Source organism: Scleropages formosus, chromosome 5 (genome assembly GCF_900964775.1).
Source record: "Scleropages formosus chromosome 5, fSclFor1.1, whole genome shotgun sequence".
NCBI lineage: Eukaryota > Metazoa > Chordata > Actinopteri > Osteoglossiformes > Osteoglossidae > Scleropages > Scleropages formosus.
The window spans coordinates 16847892-16863268 of record NC_041810.1 but is presented as its reverse complement, the minus strand read 5'-3'; the positions used below and the strand labels follow the sequence as shown (position 1 = coordinate 16863268).

Sequence of the window (15377 nt, the reverse complement as noted above, 5' to 3'; positions counted from 1 at the left end):
ATTTCGTCATCCTCGCGTGAGGTCTATGCCGCTTCTTCGCTCCGGTGTTTTGATGCAGTAACTATGGCGGCCGCAGGTGCCTGTTAGCCCGGCGCCGGTAGTGTATGTCAGCGTGAGATGGAGTGAGCGGTATGAACTGAGGAATGCCACCGCGTTTCACCGTTAACAGGTTAGTATCTTCGGTCTGCTTCTTCTGAGGAGCCGGGACCACTTCCGAGTCCTTCATGGAGGCGGCCAAGCAGTTACAGGCGAACGGGCGGACCGCGTCGGCCAGAGGCAGAGCAGAGCAGAGTCACAGTCCGCTGGAATACTTAAATAACTGATTAATCACTATCACACCGTGGCAGAATTAATAACGCGATCATTAATTATTTTAATTACAGATCCCAGTTTGCTTGGTTTGACGTTCGGAAAGATTATTATAACCGGCAGAGAGCTAGCTCCTGACTTAGGAGGAATTAGAAACATCGCCGCCGGTACTAATTACTAATGGTAAAACTAGTTTACACAAACAAACCAGCTCAGCTGTTTTGGTTTACTGACGGCCGGAAAGGTAGTTATTTTTACAGTTAACTAACTCTTGTCAGTTATTCCCTTTTGTAATTTTTGAGTACACGATCAGTCAGAACTGGTTCGGTAATGATTACCGTAATCGTAATGTGATTCATTAGTTAACTAATTAAATGTCTGGTGTGGTTTACTACTGCGCTGTCGGGAGTGTAAGTAGTACTTCTGGTTAACTACCAGTGTCTGGGTTTTGGTGACTTTTTTTCTGACGTCGTCGTCCCCCCCCGGATACTCACGCCTGCTCTTTAGCTGGTTACCACAGCCCCTCACGACTAGATGATGAGAAACTGAGGTCTTGGACAACAGATAGGGATTAGTCACACTTGCCCTGTACAACTCAGAACAATTGGTGCTAGGTTTTATATTTCTGTGTGTGTGTATATAATTATATATATTGGGGCAGAGAGACACTATATATTTATATATAGAGAGAGTATGTAGAGCCGTATCTATATTTTTATATAGACACCAGTTACAAAAAAAGCTCCTTACATAGTTTATTGTAGGTACATAATTAGTGTAGAAAATGAAGATTTGTAATACATGTTGAATTAGGACAAGTGATTGCAGTGTTAATCTTTACCACCTAGGCACTTTTGCTATTAAAATTATGTTTATCTTCTGTCAAAATGTGTATACATTCATGTGACTCTCATAAATAAAAGTTATGTAGTGTTTTGTATATACGGGTGGCCAAATATGTATGCATACAGTATGGTGTGTGTGTGTCATATGTTGTACGATACAGTGTGTGTACCTTCTCCCCTCCCAGAGTTCCAGACACTGTTTCTCTGTGTATCTCTGCTAGGTCCCAGTGCTGCTCTTCGTAGCCCTGCCGGGATGCTCGCTGGCCTGGTCCACAGACCCTGGCAAGTCTTGTGCAGGGTCTACCTGCAGCAGAGGGCCCCGCTCTCCCACAGAGGCCCCAGAGCGGGGTGGCCGTGCCAAGGTATGCATCCTTACGCTCGGAATGCCACTCTCTACCTTTACCAACATCTGCCGTTTCAGTTCCTCTTTCCTAATGTGTTTCTGTCGTCGCACTTCCTGTCTCATAGTTCCTCCAATTTTAAGTTCATTGCTATATCTTTAGACGTTTTGATCTACTATGGTGCTTCGGCATATGGAGACTACAGGGTTCAGAAGTCTGTTTGGAATTTTACTGTTTTGTGAGACAGTGGAAACACACACACATTGTTGAGCCCATAGGTCTCAGAATGATTTGTTGTTACTGAAAACACCGTGTGCAGGCTGGCAAGGTGCTGGAGTGGGGCGTGCTGTGTGGTTCGGCTTCCCTGACTGCCGAGCCGTAGCGCTGCTGTCAGACCCCGTCCGGTTCTGTTCCACCTCCAGCGGTGGGAAAGATGGCTCCACCCCAACTGGGCCAGCTGAACCCGGCCCAGGGAAGGCTGAGTCCGAGCAGCCTTCACCTAAACCATCTGGTAAATGTCATTGCATTTATGTTTGCGAGAAACATCGTCATTCATCATGCACCCCTGTCTCGAATCACTTGGCTTATGCGGATACAAAATAAATTTAAAAAAATGTTGCTCATTGCCTTATGCTTGGAAAAAAAAAACTAGCCTGTGAGCAGTAGTTTTTCTGTCCAAGTACCAGAAGGACTGCTGTTGAAGCTTTGACAAAGTAACTAAACTAGAATTTATTCTTTAACAATTCACTGTGGGTAAATGAGTATAACTGCAAAATATTTCTAATCCACACCATAAAAGGGTTTCTTCTGTGTTTTTAATAAATTAAGTATTTAATGTTTGAAGTAATACTTTTTATCTGTTGCTAATGTTTTTAACCTGCTCGTGTGTCTGTTTTCAACGCTCCTTCAATTTCCATCACATTGTAGCTGAGGGCAGTTCTGGTAAGTATTTTAAATAATTTTGCCACAGTTTTATTTTTTTTTTAAAATGAATTTTAAACTCACTAGCTCATATTTATCCTGGCATTTTGATTTATTAATATGGCTGATTTTCATTGTGTGTTCTAAGGTCCCACAAATAAAATGCAGAGTAAAGTGGAAAATATCCAAGTGAAAGGTAAGACTGAAGAGATGTTTCTGACAGCCTTATCAAATTATCACATTATATTGGAAGAACCACATAGTTGTGTTTCTGGCATTGTCAAGTCATTTCGATGTAGTGGCAAAGGTCTGAATGGACAGTCAGCATGTAGAGTAGAAGAAGCAATCTTTGCTATTATTATTGCTATTAACAGGTTAATTGAAGAGAATAAATCTGAACTGGATTTATTAGGAGAAGTCAGGAATTTCACTTCTATTGTAGCATACATGCTGTACTGCTGGCTGATTAAATTGTTTATTTAAATGCCTGTTCTGTTAAATTCTTTTTACTGCATACTTTATGCCATCTTATGCTGCATGTAGTGTGTTTAGTGTACATCGTTTGGGAGAAAAGCATCTGCCAAATGCTTAACTGTAAATGTTCATTCTCTGAGCAGCTTTCTGTGCTGCTGTGATGACGGAGGACTGCGGATGTGAATGTCGTGTCACGGCACTTCTGCTTTAATTTCTTGAATTTATGTTGAATGAAATTCTGATGTTGTGATTTTTCCTTTCCACTCGGCTTCCATATTGTGTTCTCAGTGAGAGCGGTTCTGAAGAAGCGTGAATATGGAACCAAGTACACCCAGAACAACTTCATCACGGCCGTGAGGGCCATGAATGAGTTCTGTCTGAAGCCCAGGTAGGTTTTCCTATTTTTGCTTTCATGTTTTTAGTTGACTTCCTTGTTTAATTTGGTTGTTGGTGCCCGAGTTCAGGAGTTTGACTAGTTTATAGGGTGGCCTTACATGTTCCTCCTGTGTGATGAGCTCTTCTAAAATCTCTACAAAGTGACTTGAGCCAACTGAGGAAGATTCGCCGGCGGAGTCCTCATGATGATACTGAGGCCTTCACCGTATTCCTGCGCTCGGATGTGGAGGCTAAGTTCGTAAACGTGCCTTTGTGCTTTTTTTTTTTTTAAAAACAGCTTTCAGATTAATGGCTAGAGGGGCAAAGGGTTTGCATAAAATTCTCTACTCAAGTAGTGATGCTGAAACTATACTTGGTTTCACTTGTTACGATATCTAATGACTGGATTTTACTTGGTGTGGGATCCTTTTTTTTTTTTCTGCCAGGGTATAATTTGTTGTAGAGAGTAGTGGCATCCTGATCTTGTGTGATTGTATCATGTTGGTTCAATTTCATGGACAGAAACTTCTGTGTCCAGGTTATATCTGAGCGTTGTTCTTTTCCCTCTGCTGCTTAGGGCTCTGGAAGTGTGGGGCAGCCCAGAGGCTCTGGCCCGTGAGAGGAAACTCAGAAAGCAGGTGGAGGAGGAGTACAAAGAAAGTATGTTGTTCGTGGCTGCTCCCTCAGTGGACCCACGGGCTTTTGTTCAAATAGAGAAATGGATGGTGTCATTAGTTATCCTTGATTGAGCTGTTCAGTGGATGAATGGTACCAGCCAAAAAACATTGTGTTAATTCAAGATTCACTATAATTTGTATAAGATTGAATATATTCATTCATAGTTAACCACTTTTCCAATTTAGTATCACATCGTGATCCGAAGCATCTAATTTAGATGAATCAATCATTTGCGTGCTTTCAGTATCAATCAGTTTTGTTTAACAAATCAAAGGGAATATTTTATTAATACATGTGTCTGCAGCTATTTTTTAATGCCTTCACTGTATTGGGTCCTCTATTTCTAATATGGCTGAAAACATGCCATTTATTCAATGAAAAGTTCAGTAGCTCAGCTGGAACAAGAAACCGTATACGCAGCAGGCTGCTTAGAGACAATGCTGACAAATGCTGTTCCTGGGGAGAAGTGAATGGTTAGGACCACCAAAGAAGGTGGACAGTAAATATTCAGAAACATGGGATGTCTAATTTCCTGATTTGCTAAAGTTTCAAACTGCAGTCATTTGTCTAAGCAGGGTTATAGAATGTATAATTTTTAAAAAGCTATTTTCAGCAGTACCTCAGTGTAGGGAGGTGGCGCTAGGAGCTTCACAGCACCTGGGCTGTGGATTTGGATATGGGTTTAAATCCAGGTAGAATTCCAACCACTGGAGCCCTGCACTGGGCAAGGGGTTTCTGATAAGAGAGGTGGGTCTCAAAGTAGAATAATCTGCATTGTTGCAGGATGTTTTGAAAAGGCATTAGTTGAATAACAATCTTCTGTCTGTCTCCAGATCTGTTTAGGAATCAACAGTTGCTAAAGGAATACAAAGATTTCTGGGGAAATACCAAAGTGAGTACATGTTGTGGTCAAAATCATGACTCAGTCATGATGGGGTACATGCATGTAAGACTGACTTGTTTTCTTTTTAGTGCTTTCATGGTTTTGCCTACTTCATCAGCAGTTGGGTCACAGTGACAGCTAGTGAAAGAGAGGTTTGACATTTGTGTATGGGGGCTGCCACTGCATGCTTGACCTTGAGTGACCTCCCTCAAATGACCTTTGTCCACTATTCACAATGTACATTTTAATGAAGCGGGTGCACAATGACACCTCACTGTATACCACAGTGTCATTTACTGTCCCTAACAATGCTGCTGTGCATACAACAATCCCTTACATCGTTCCCATATCAAAGGATGGTGAATTCTACCATGTCCTTTGTGTCTTATAACCACTGCTGCTGTGTGACTTTTACATATAGGTATGTCAGATGTTCATGTACACACATATGCTGTATTTACTGGGATGTTCCGCTGTGTGTATGTCATGTGTCTCCTGTCAGCACTCTTGGAGATAAACACACCTCTCCAACCACACAGAGGGTCAAAACACTTTGTAGATGTTGATACTTGTTTAAAAAAAAAATTAAAAAGAATTTTTCAAAAGTCTCTTTAGCCATCACATTCCTGCTTTTTTTTTTTTTTTTTTTTTTTTTTTTTTTTTCTCCCCACAGCCTCGATCAGGCAAGAGAACAACTTTCCTGCAGGGACCAGGGAAGGTGGTGTCCGTGGCCATATGCATGTATGTTGAATAACACAAAAAAGGATAAGGCTGAATCACACACTGCGAGCACGAGGAAAACCACCCGCAGCCCTCCTGACTGGGGGCTTACTGTGTCTGTGCCCTCCTTTCTGATACATCTAGGGTATTAGATTAGTGTGATTGAGTTAGCAGGCATCTGTGATCACGTGGAGAACAAGGGCCCAAGTGTCATTTCAAACCGTGAACTGTCAGTGATATTTAGTCCTCATGTGCCTCCTCAGGAATTACCCTGCTTTATATACTCATGGTGTGAGTCTGGACTCTGTTACCTGGACATAAGGAAATGCTGTGGTGATTGTCTGGATGAGGATCATCTTGTGATGTCAGACAGTGCTTTTTTTTTTTTTTTTTTTTTTTTTTTTTTTTTTTTTTTGACAATTAAAGGCCAGCAGGTAGCATCATGGTTAGAGCTGTTGCTTTATGATCGCTCCTGCTGCAGTACCCTTGAGCACGATACTTAACCTGAATTGATACAGTAAAAATTACCCAGCTGTATAAACCACTGTATGTGGCTTAGTGCACAAACATTGTAAGTCACTTTGGAGAACAGCAGCAGTGAAGTGAATAAATAATTAACTTGTCAGTCCTTTCCTTTTTTTGTGTTCAGCAATGGGCTAAATTTCATCTTCAAGATCCTGGCATGGGTTTACACTGGCTCGGCCAGCATGTTCTCTGAGGCCATCCACTCCCTGGCGGACACCTGCAACCAGGTGAGCTGTGCTGGAACCATGGCGGCCATCAGTGTTTGTCTAACTTGTTTATTCTTGAGGAGATTCAGAATTTTTTTTTCCTCAATATCAGTATGCTTAATAATGTCAAAGCATGTTCCCTCTCTCACTCTCTCTGTCCTTCTCACAGGGTTTGCTTGCACTGGGGATCAGCCAGTCAGTGCGGAACCCTGATGCTGTACACCCGTAAGGCCCCACCTCTTCCCTGCTTGTCCTGCCTGTTGTCTTGTACCCCTGCCTCCAACCTCTATCTGATGCACACGCCCCCTAACCTGCTGTTACCTCACACACCCAGGTATGGCTTCTCCAACATGCGCTACATCGCCTCCCTTATCAGCGGGGTGGGCATCTTCATGATGGGAGCAGGACTTTCCTGGTACCACGGCATCATGGGACTGCTGAATCCACAGCCAATAGAATCACTACTTTGGGTGAGTGACCTTGGACTGTTTCTCCACCAGAACAGTAGACACAAGTTACATGTAACACTCAGAGAAAATGTTTTCAAATTGTTTGTTTGTTTTTTTTTTTTTTTTTTTTTTTTTTTTTAACAAATGTTTTCCAGATTAGAGTACCACTTTTTAAGTTTACAACTTTATTGAGAACTCTTAAGCTATAAATGGTTTTTTTTGGGATATGGTCAGATTGTTCCCAAATCACCCTTGCAGAAGTTTGCACTGTGTGAACTGAGTTCTTGTATTTATGCACCCCGTTATAGCAGAATTGACTGTACTTGGTTGTTTAAAGAGGCTGCTGTGTATTACATTTTGCATTCTGCTAACATTGGTAATGTATCCTTTTTCCCCACCCTCAGGCTTACTGCATTTTAGCTGGCTCTCTGGTTTCTGAAGGAGGTAAAGTATTCAACGAAATGGATTCTGATAACTTCTGAACACTCACTATTGTAATAGCATATTGCTTTCAATGCCCTAGAAAGTACCAGCAGTTTTCAGCAATAGGTTCTACTGATTAAATACCACGTGTTTTGAAAATCTAGGTCTGCTTAAAAGGCGCTCTGAGCTGATAGAAGTTCTTTAACTGATGTGCTGATTTGAGATGTCTTGAATATCAAGTGCATTTTTCTCCATTCTAGCAACACTGCTAGTAGCGATAAGTGAGATCAAGAAAAGTGCGCAGCTCCAGGGCCTGTCCTTCTACGAATATGGTGCGTTCTTGTGTGTGTGTGTGTGTGTGTGTGTGTGTGTGTGTGCGCATGCGCAAGAAAAAGAGAGAGGAAATTGTGCTGTTCCTCAGTGATGGCCAAGCTGGGCTTTGTGAACCTCCTGGCTTTTAATCCTGCCACATGTGACCTTCTCACTAAGCCTTGCTATCAGTAGCAAAGCTCTTTGTTCGGTCTGTGATGGATGGCACATGACATACCAGCTTCAAAACTAGTGTTAATCTGGTCTGCCCAACTCATCTCTTAGCATGTGTTTCTGTACACGTGTATGAATAACCCACCTCGCTCTCTGCGTTCCAGTGATGCAGAGTCGGGACCCCAGCACTAACGTTGTTCTTCTGGAGGATGCTGCTGCTGTGCTGGGTGTCATTTTGGCAGCCAGCTGCATGGGACTCACCTCCATCACGGGTAGGCCAAAGACTATGCTATCTGCTCATCTGTGATTGGTCTAGGAAGAAGGCACTTAGGGCTAGTGTGCTGCAGTACTTGAATCTGACAGCAGAGGGCATCACCACACTTGTAATGTAGGATGTTTGTTGGTATGCTTTCACCCTGTTACAGTGAGTTGTAGTTTCTTTGCTGTTACTAAAATTTAAAGTACAGTATGAAGGAGAATATTTTTAATGGACTGGTTAGGTTTGTGCAGCTGAATGTGTAGAACAAAGAGTACTCATTGCTGTAGCAGCGGTAATGTCCAAACTTGAACCACTTGTTAGGTAACCCACTCTATGACAGCCTGGGCTCCCTGGGGGTGGGTGCCCTGCTGGGCACCGTCTCAGCCTTCCTCATCTACACCAACACCGAGGCACTGCTGGGCCGCTCCATCCAGGCTGAGCATGTGCAGAAGCTCACCGAGTTCCTGGAAAATGACCCAGCTGTCAGGTGCGCCCAGAACCACCCACCGTGTCACGTCTTCACCCCAGTGCTTTGCCAGTGGCTCCTTCTTCAAACTGTCACCTTCCTTAATTCTATGGCACACTGGTTCTAGACACTTATCTGCTCTTTCCTCTTAATTTATTGTCCTTCAGTTGCTGACAGGGGTTTATACAGCACAGATTGAGCAGGTTCTGTTGTCCTCTCTCTCTCTCTCTCTCTCTCTCTCTCTCTCTCTCACTACAGGGCCATCCATGATGTTAAAGCCACAGACATGGGCTTGAGCAAGGTCCGCTTCAAGGCTGAGGTTGACTTTGATGGCAGAGTGGTAACACGGTCCTACCTGGAGAAGCAGGACATTGACCAAATTCTTCATGTATGTTTGGGAAAGAAGAACATCTAGTCCATCACAGGGGATCTGTATAGTTGGGCAGCACATAGTATAGTGGTTACACTGCATTACATTTATTTATTTAGCAGATGCTTTTTCTCCAAAGTGACTTCCGGTGAACTCTGTGTAGTAAATATACACATCTTATTCACCAAGGTGACTTAGACCAGTAGACACACTACTTACGATGGGTGACCCATCCATACATCAGTGGAAAACAGTCTCTCTGTCATTCACACACTATGGGTGAACCCTGAACAGCACGTCTTTGGACTGTGGGAGGAAGCCCCCACAAACTGAGCGGGATTGAACCCACGTCCTCTCGCACTACCCAGGTGCTCTGAGACAGCAGCGCTACTTGCTGTGCTGCTCTGCATTTGTTTACACTGATGTTCTTCTCTTAAGTGACTTATAATTATTTACACATTTATATATTTGGGCAAATAACTAAGTAGATCAACAAAAAGTAATTTAGGATAAGTACATTGCTCTAGGGTATTATAGCTGGAGGTGGGATTTGAACCTGCAACCTTTGGGTCCAGAATAAGCAGAGCTTTCCACTATGCTATCAGTGTCACCTGGTTAAAGCTTTTACCTTGTCATCTTAAAAACCGGGGTACTTACCCTGAGCAGATGCAGTAAAATCTACCTAGCTGTATAAATTGGTGGGGAGGAGGTGGCAGGCTTGGCTGGTACCTGCTGTTTGGTAGATCTGGGATTCAAGCCCTGCTTGGGGTGCCCTATGACAGACTGGCGCCCTTCCCTGGGCATGTCCCCCCTCGGCCCCACACCCTGCACCACCAGGTGAGGCTCCGGCTTGCCACAACCCCGCTTGAGGACAAGTGGTTGTTGACAATGGGTGGTTGTGTTGCCAGGTTCACCCATTTATATAGTTGGGTAAATAATTGTAAGTAGATTAACAAAAAAGCAATTTAAAGTAAATACTTTACTCAAGGGTGCTGCAGCTACAATTTGAACCTGCAACCTTTGGAGGCAAAGACAGCAGCTCATACCACTATGCTACCATTGTCCCCTGCTTAAAGCTTTTACCTTGTCAACATAAGGATCAGAGTTTGAATCCCACTCCTGCTATTGTGCTCTTGGTCAAGGTACTTATCCTGAACTGATGCAGTAAAAATTACCTAGCTGTATGACTTTGGGGGGCATGGTGGTGTGGCTGCTTTGGCCGGTGCCCGCTGTGTGGTAGGGCTGGGGTTTGAGCCCTGCAATGGACTGGTGTCCTATCTTGGGTGTGTCCCCCCCGACCTTGCGCCCTGCGTTGCTGGGTAGGCACTGGCTCGCCACGACCCCAACTCGGGAAAAGCAGTTTTTGATGTTGTTTGTATAAATTGGTAAATCATTGTAAGTAGCTCAATGTAAAAAAAAAAAAACTGACACTATGGTACTTTAGAGAAAAGTCAACTAAACAAACAAATGTTTATTTTACTGGAGTACCCATTTTGAGTGAGAAGTAGTCCTGCCATGTAGGAGTCACTGGTGAAGAGAATAATCATTCGCATATAGATGCGCTGATATGTTCAGAGCTTTTTAAACACACCACTAGATTTTGACCAGCAGCTTGGTCTTGTTTAAATTTCAAATGCATTATTTTTGCTTTACCTTTTGTGGTTCCATGTGACTGGCCACGCCTCCCCTGTCCTCTTTCTCATATAGGAAATCCAGCAAGTGAAGACCCCAGAGGACCTGGAGAACTTCATGTTGAAGCACGGGGAAAATATCATCGACACCCTAGGGGCAGAAGTGGACCGCCTGGAGAAGGAGCTGAAGGTAGTTTCTTCTGTTTCCCAACACCACCACGCTCCTTTTTTGTGACTTGCTCACACACAGCTGGTCTTGACTTGGCAGTTAGAGGGTTAAGAGATCTGGGGCTTTTGAGAAAGGCCAGATGTCCACCAAGGAAAATGGCCTCACTGGTTGGGCTGACCTGCAGATGCTGGTACATGGCCACATTACTGTAAACACACACACTCACATGTTACCGCAGGTAGTGTGTGAGTACAGCTGAATGCCGCTGTGTGTGGTTTACTTGGGCTGTCAGGGGCAATTGGGCCCAATGCTCCCCAGACTTGTGTGCGAGGAGCGTGGGATCAAGTACTGCCTTTTCCCCCTGCCTCCACCATGTGATCGCCAGCCCAAACACCAGGCCCCACCTGATGGCCTTGTTGACAGAGCTGCTGTTTACAAAAATGTTCAGAAATTGCGTGGCAATTCATCTAAATCAGGGGTGTTAAATTTACTCTACAGAAGGATAGAGTGTGTGCTGGTTTTCACTTTAGTCATGTCCTTTACCTACAGTATTAGCTCACTTCTCTCCTCAGTCTGTCTGAATAATCAGACTTTTTATATATTCTAATGTAGTTTTATACTTCTTGGGCTGAGAGCTGTCACTAAGTAGGCATCCTTGCTGTAAGACTCCCCTGCAGTCTTTAGTGTATTCCTAGGTCTTATTTGTCAAGATTTACTGTGCTGTTTGTATTATGCGGCACTGGCATTTTATGTTTTGAGTTATGCTAATGGATTGAGAGACATTAGCAGGCCAGAAGTTCTGTTTTGAAATGTTCTTATTTTGATATGAAGGATGTGTCAAGTGGCCATTAAGCAGCTGGAGAGTGATGTTTATAAAGTACTTTTTTTTTTTTTCCTGCTCCTTTGCAGCACCGTAACCCTGAAGTGAGACACGTGGACCTGGAAATTCTCTGATGGACAGGGATAATTGGGACAAATCCATAGGTGGCAGGAGGAGGGGATTAAACATGTGGTCCTCTATCTGACCCCTTTACCCCCAGGCAGATAATAATACCACAACTCACCTTCTACTCCCCACCTTCATGAAACTTGATTTTGCAACCGAACCACAGTGGTGTAGCACAACAGGAAGGAAACAAATTTTACTTTGCTTCATCAAATACCCTGTGACCTTAGAGTGTGAACAGTTCACACTGACCCACTGCTCAGACTGTATCCCAAACAACTGCGACTTTGCAGTCGCGAACACCCGTAACTGCGCCATTTGCAGTAGAAGTAGAAAACCATGTCCCTTGGGTAAAGCAACTCCTACAGACCATTTTGCACTATTGCTTTAGTACAGAAGAACTGTCTAGTGTCAGAATCCAACGTGCTCTCCAGTTGCACCTTTCCCATACATTATCTTCATAATTTTCGCTAATGCTGATAGTAAATAGTTGAGTTAAAGTAAAGTGACAACAGCGGATGACAAGCCATTTTAAAATATAAAAGAAATGTTACCGATTTAGCACTAACTTCAAGAACCTTTGTAGAAAGTATGAAAAATTATGCCATATTAAAATGTTTAACATTGAGTGGATTTTTTTTTTTCTCAGTTCTGTAATTTTTTCTTGATGGTATATGCAGTTTTATGTATAAGCCTGAATATTATCTGGAGCAAACATTTTTAGACGAAAGATATTCAGTTTGCCCATTATTAGTTAATATTTGCTTAGAAACACAGGTGTTTAATTCCCTTGCTTTAATTGATCTAGTTCATAGTTAAATTATTTTTACTTATCTCACCAATGCTTTTCCTTCAGTGTACAGATTTGAAACATATTTCGAGTTCATGATGAAATGGCTATTAATTCCTTAAGTTATGCTTGTGTTCTATCAAAATACAGATACTTTATTAAAAGGAGTGTGTTAGAGCCAAAAAGTATGCACTGGCAGGGCTTGAGATTCACCTCCCAGGGTGGACAAAAGAATAGTTTCTAGTTTTCAAGCATGTTGTTGTCACACCCATTGTCCAGTCGGTTTTCTCAAAGCGAGTGCATTTTAACTGCGATTTTTCTTTTTTTATTTAAATTTACAGAGATGATATGCCGGCCTAATGTAAATAAGAGCATGTGCCCCTGTAGCTGTTGTACGGTGCAGACTGTGTAGTGAGCAGTTTCCATACAGTATTTTAATTTGATCCCCTCTAGTAAAACAGACGTATGGATTAGAGGCTGTGCTGAATACAGAGAATGCTGTAGAGCTGCTTTGATTAGTTTTGAGTAAGGAAGACCATGTTGGAACCCATAATCCACCTGTGGCTGGTGAGCAGTGAACTGACTGGCTGCTGTACTAGAATGCAAACCAATCACGATCCCTAGCGGAGATGCCGGTCTGTTCTAAGATCCGTTTCTGCTTTACATGGCGCTGAACTCTGCATCATTCAGGAGCTGGAAGGTCAGTGAGGTGTTCAGCTATGCAGCATCACTCTGCTGGGCGTTTCCCAGAAAGTCATCGCTTCAGCAGTCTAATGTAACAATGGTGTGGGGGAGAATTTAAACTGGGGAGGTATGTATTTTTTCAGAGAAATGTGAATAATGTATGATAACCCTGTTCTTAGATGAATGGAACTTTACCTGAAGATGTACAAATAGCTGGTGGTAAAATAAATGGTAATATAATTTATTAAATTGTTTTCCAGATATTTTCCTTACAGTTCATGCAGTTTAACTGTTGACTAGGAAACGTGTGAATGTTTTTACTACATCTGGTCCTCTTATGTTACACTAAAATTGATACTCTAAACTTTATGAAAACTGGATTTTTGTAGCACGTATGTAAGGTAGATGTAAGAATGTATCTTATGTTGTACAGATAAAATGTAAAATGCTCTCCAAGATATTGAAATTCTTGAATGCATCTATGATTTCAGTGCAAAGTGGGTATAGTTGTGATCAACAGATGATGGCATCAAGTATCTCCATGAAAGATTATATAAAAGGAAGTGGTTAAAGTTGCAAGGAGAGATTTTACCAGCAGGTACTGATCACAGATCAGTTTGACCTATGCTCATTGTGCTGTGTGAGGATTAGCTCCTGGAGCACATGAAGAGAAAGAACATGACCGGACTAGAGGTATGGTCAACACAGCTCTCCTAACAACCAGAGGTCCAAGGCTCAGACTCATTTCCTGTACTTGTTCTGGATTTCATTTGCTTGGTGCAGGGAGCTATAACCAGAACACATCAGTTACTAGGAAGTCGGTCCTATGAGAGATGGCTCTCATGACTCCACCAGCTCCAGTCTAGCCCCGAAAAATACCCTGAATTGTACATTGCTTTGGAGTAAAGTGTAGGCTAAATGAACAAATGTAAATGTGAGCGCTCGCACTGTGGCCTGGGAATCCTGTAATGGGAATCAAACACTTTAACATACGTCAAAGCATTTTACTGGTCTTTTTGTAAAATGCAGTCGATGTGAAACCTTCTAAGGGCAAGATCATTCTGTAAACCAGAGACAATTATCAAGTCAATCTTAGACAACAGTGTAGGATACACAACAGTAATTGAAAAAATAGATTACAATCTGACTCAGTTTTACAGTAATTTTGAGGATATAAAACATCTGGATGTTACAAATGGAACATGTTTACAAAGGACATTTGAACGTTGAACTGTTGCACAAAGACAGATGTTCCATTATCTCCATCCTAGACAGCCAATTGATATGCTTTTTTTTTCTTTTTAACAAGGAAAAGCTCCAATCAATTAACGTTATCACTCAATCTTTTGAAATGCTTAAACCTATGAACAAACACTATCCTTCCAGGACTGAGATCAGATTCTGCTTGAAGTGGCAACAGGCGACACACACATTTATGGTACAGCTTACGATGGAAGTCTGTTGCCTGTAGGACAATGTGAGCCAGTGAGGACAGAATTAGTTGAGAACTGGCCTTATATAGCACCCTTTACTTCTCTGTGAGAAAACACTGCTGGGAAATAAGAATGCATTAGTTATGTCCATTAAAGGCACCACAGTCACTTGTGAAAGAAAAAAATTAAGGCCAGTAAACTGATTAATAATCATTGTCAATCTCAAATAATAGAGAGTAAAACCCCTAAATTTAAAAGAAAGGGGTTAGAAATGTACAATTTTTGCAATTGACTAATACAATATATTACTAGATAAGAATGTCCTGTTTCAGCATAAACGGGCTATGCGCACAAAATAAATATAAATAAAATACAAGGTTTCTGGCTCAGTTCAATACTGATGACATCGAGTGACAAATGGCTTCTCTTTCGTGATAATTTGTATAGCTGTCGCCTTTGTTACTGTTTTTCTGTTCTGAGGTTGTTGCTAGCAGGGAAACAAGAGACCGTGTAGAAGCCAGTGATCTATCAAGTAATTCACTCAGATGAATCAAGGGAATATCCATATTTACCTAAGTACAGTTGAAGGACATCATGCAAATGGCTCCCTGGAACTGCAATGTTCAGAGAAGTTCTGGTCAGCGATGTTCAGTGTAGCTGAGTTCGAAACTATATCACATGGAATCGATTTGGTAGCGCCGCACGCGAATGCGGAACGAACACCTTAATCACGATCTAACAGGTTCCCCTGCTGGGGATGCACGCTCATGCCTTAAGCGAGATAAGAGTTCACAGTACAGTTGGTTTGGTCACGCTTCTCCATCCGTGTGACAATTAATGCCACAGGGCACAGAGCGTGCGGGAAGAGCGCTAACACAAATATACATGCACAGAAGACAGGGGTGGGGATGTGTGTTGAAGGCCTTTAGACCGCTACGATTCACCCCTCCGGCGTGGGGGAACATCCCCTCAAGCCATGATACGGTATGACACGTGA

At 42.5% G+C, this 15377-nt stretch overlaps 1 protein-coding gene across 1 annotated transcript; it reads left to right on the top strand.

Moving 5' to 3' along the window:
* Positions 1 to 9: 9 nt before the first annotated feature.
* Positions 10 to 13183, top strand: slc30a9 (solute carrier family 30 member 9). The gene is made up of 20 exons (XM_018746354.1): positions 10 to 169; positions 1376 to 1516; positions 1815 to 2006; positions 2423 to 2437; positions 2565 to 2612; positions 3179 to 3278; positions 3428 to 3520; positions 3843 to 3925; positions 4777 to 4835; positions 5500 to 5567; positions 6196 to 6298; positions 6447 to 6502; positions 6612 to 6747; positions 7131 to 7170; positions 7410 to 7481; positions 7797 to 7904; positions 8213 to 8378; positions 8616 to 8745; positions 10435 to 10548; positions 11437 to 13183. Exons 2-20 carry the CDS (start codon positions 1408 to 1410, stop codon positions 11479 to 11481), a joined length of 1737 nt encoding a protein of 578 aa, XP_018601870.1. The 5' UTR covers positions 10 to 169; positions 1376 to 1407; the 3' UTR covers positions 11482 to 13183.
* The last annotated feature ends 2194 nt before the right edge of the window (positions 13184 to 15377 follow it).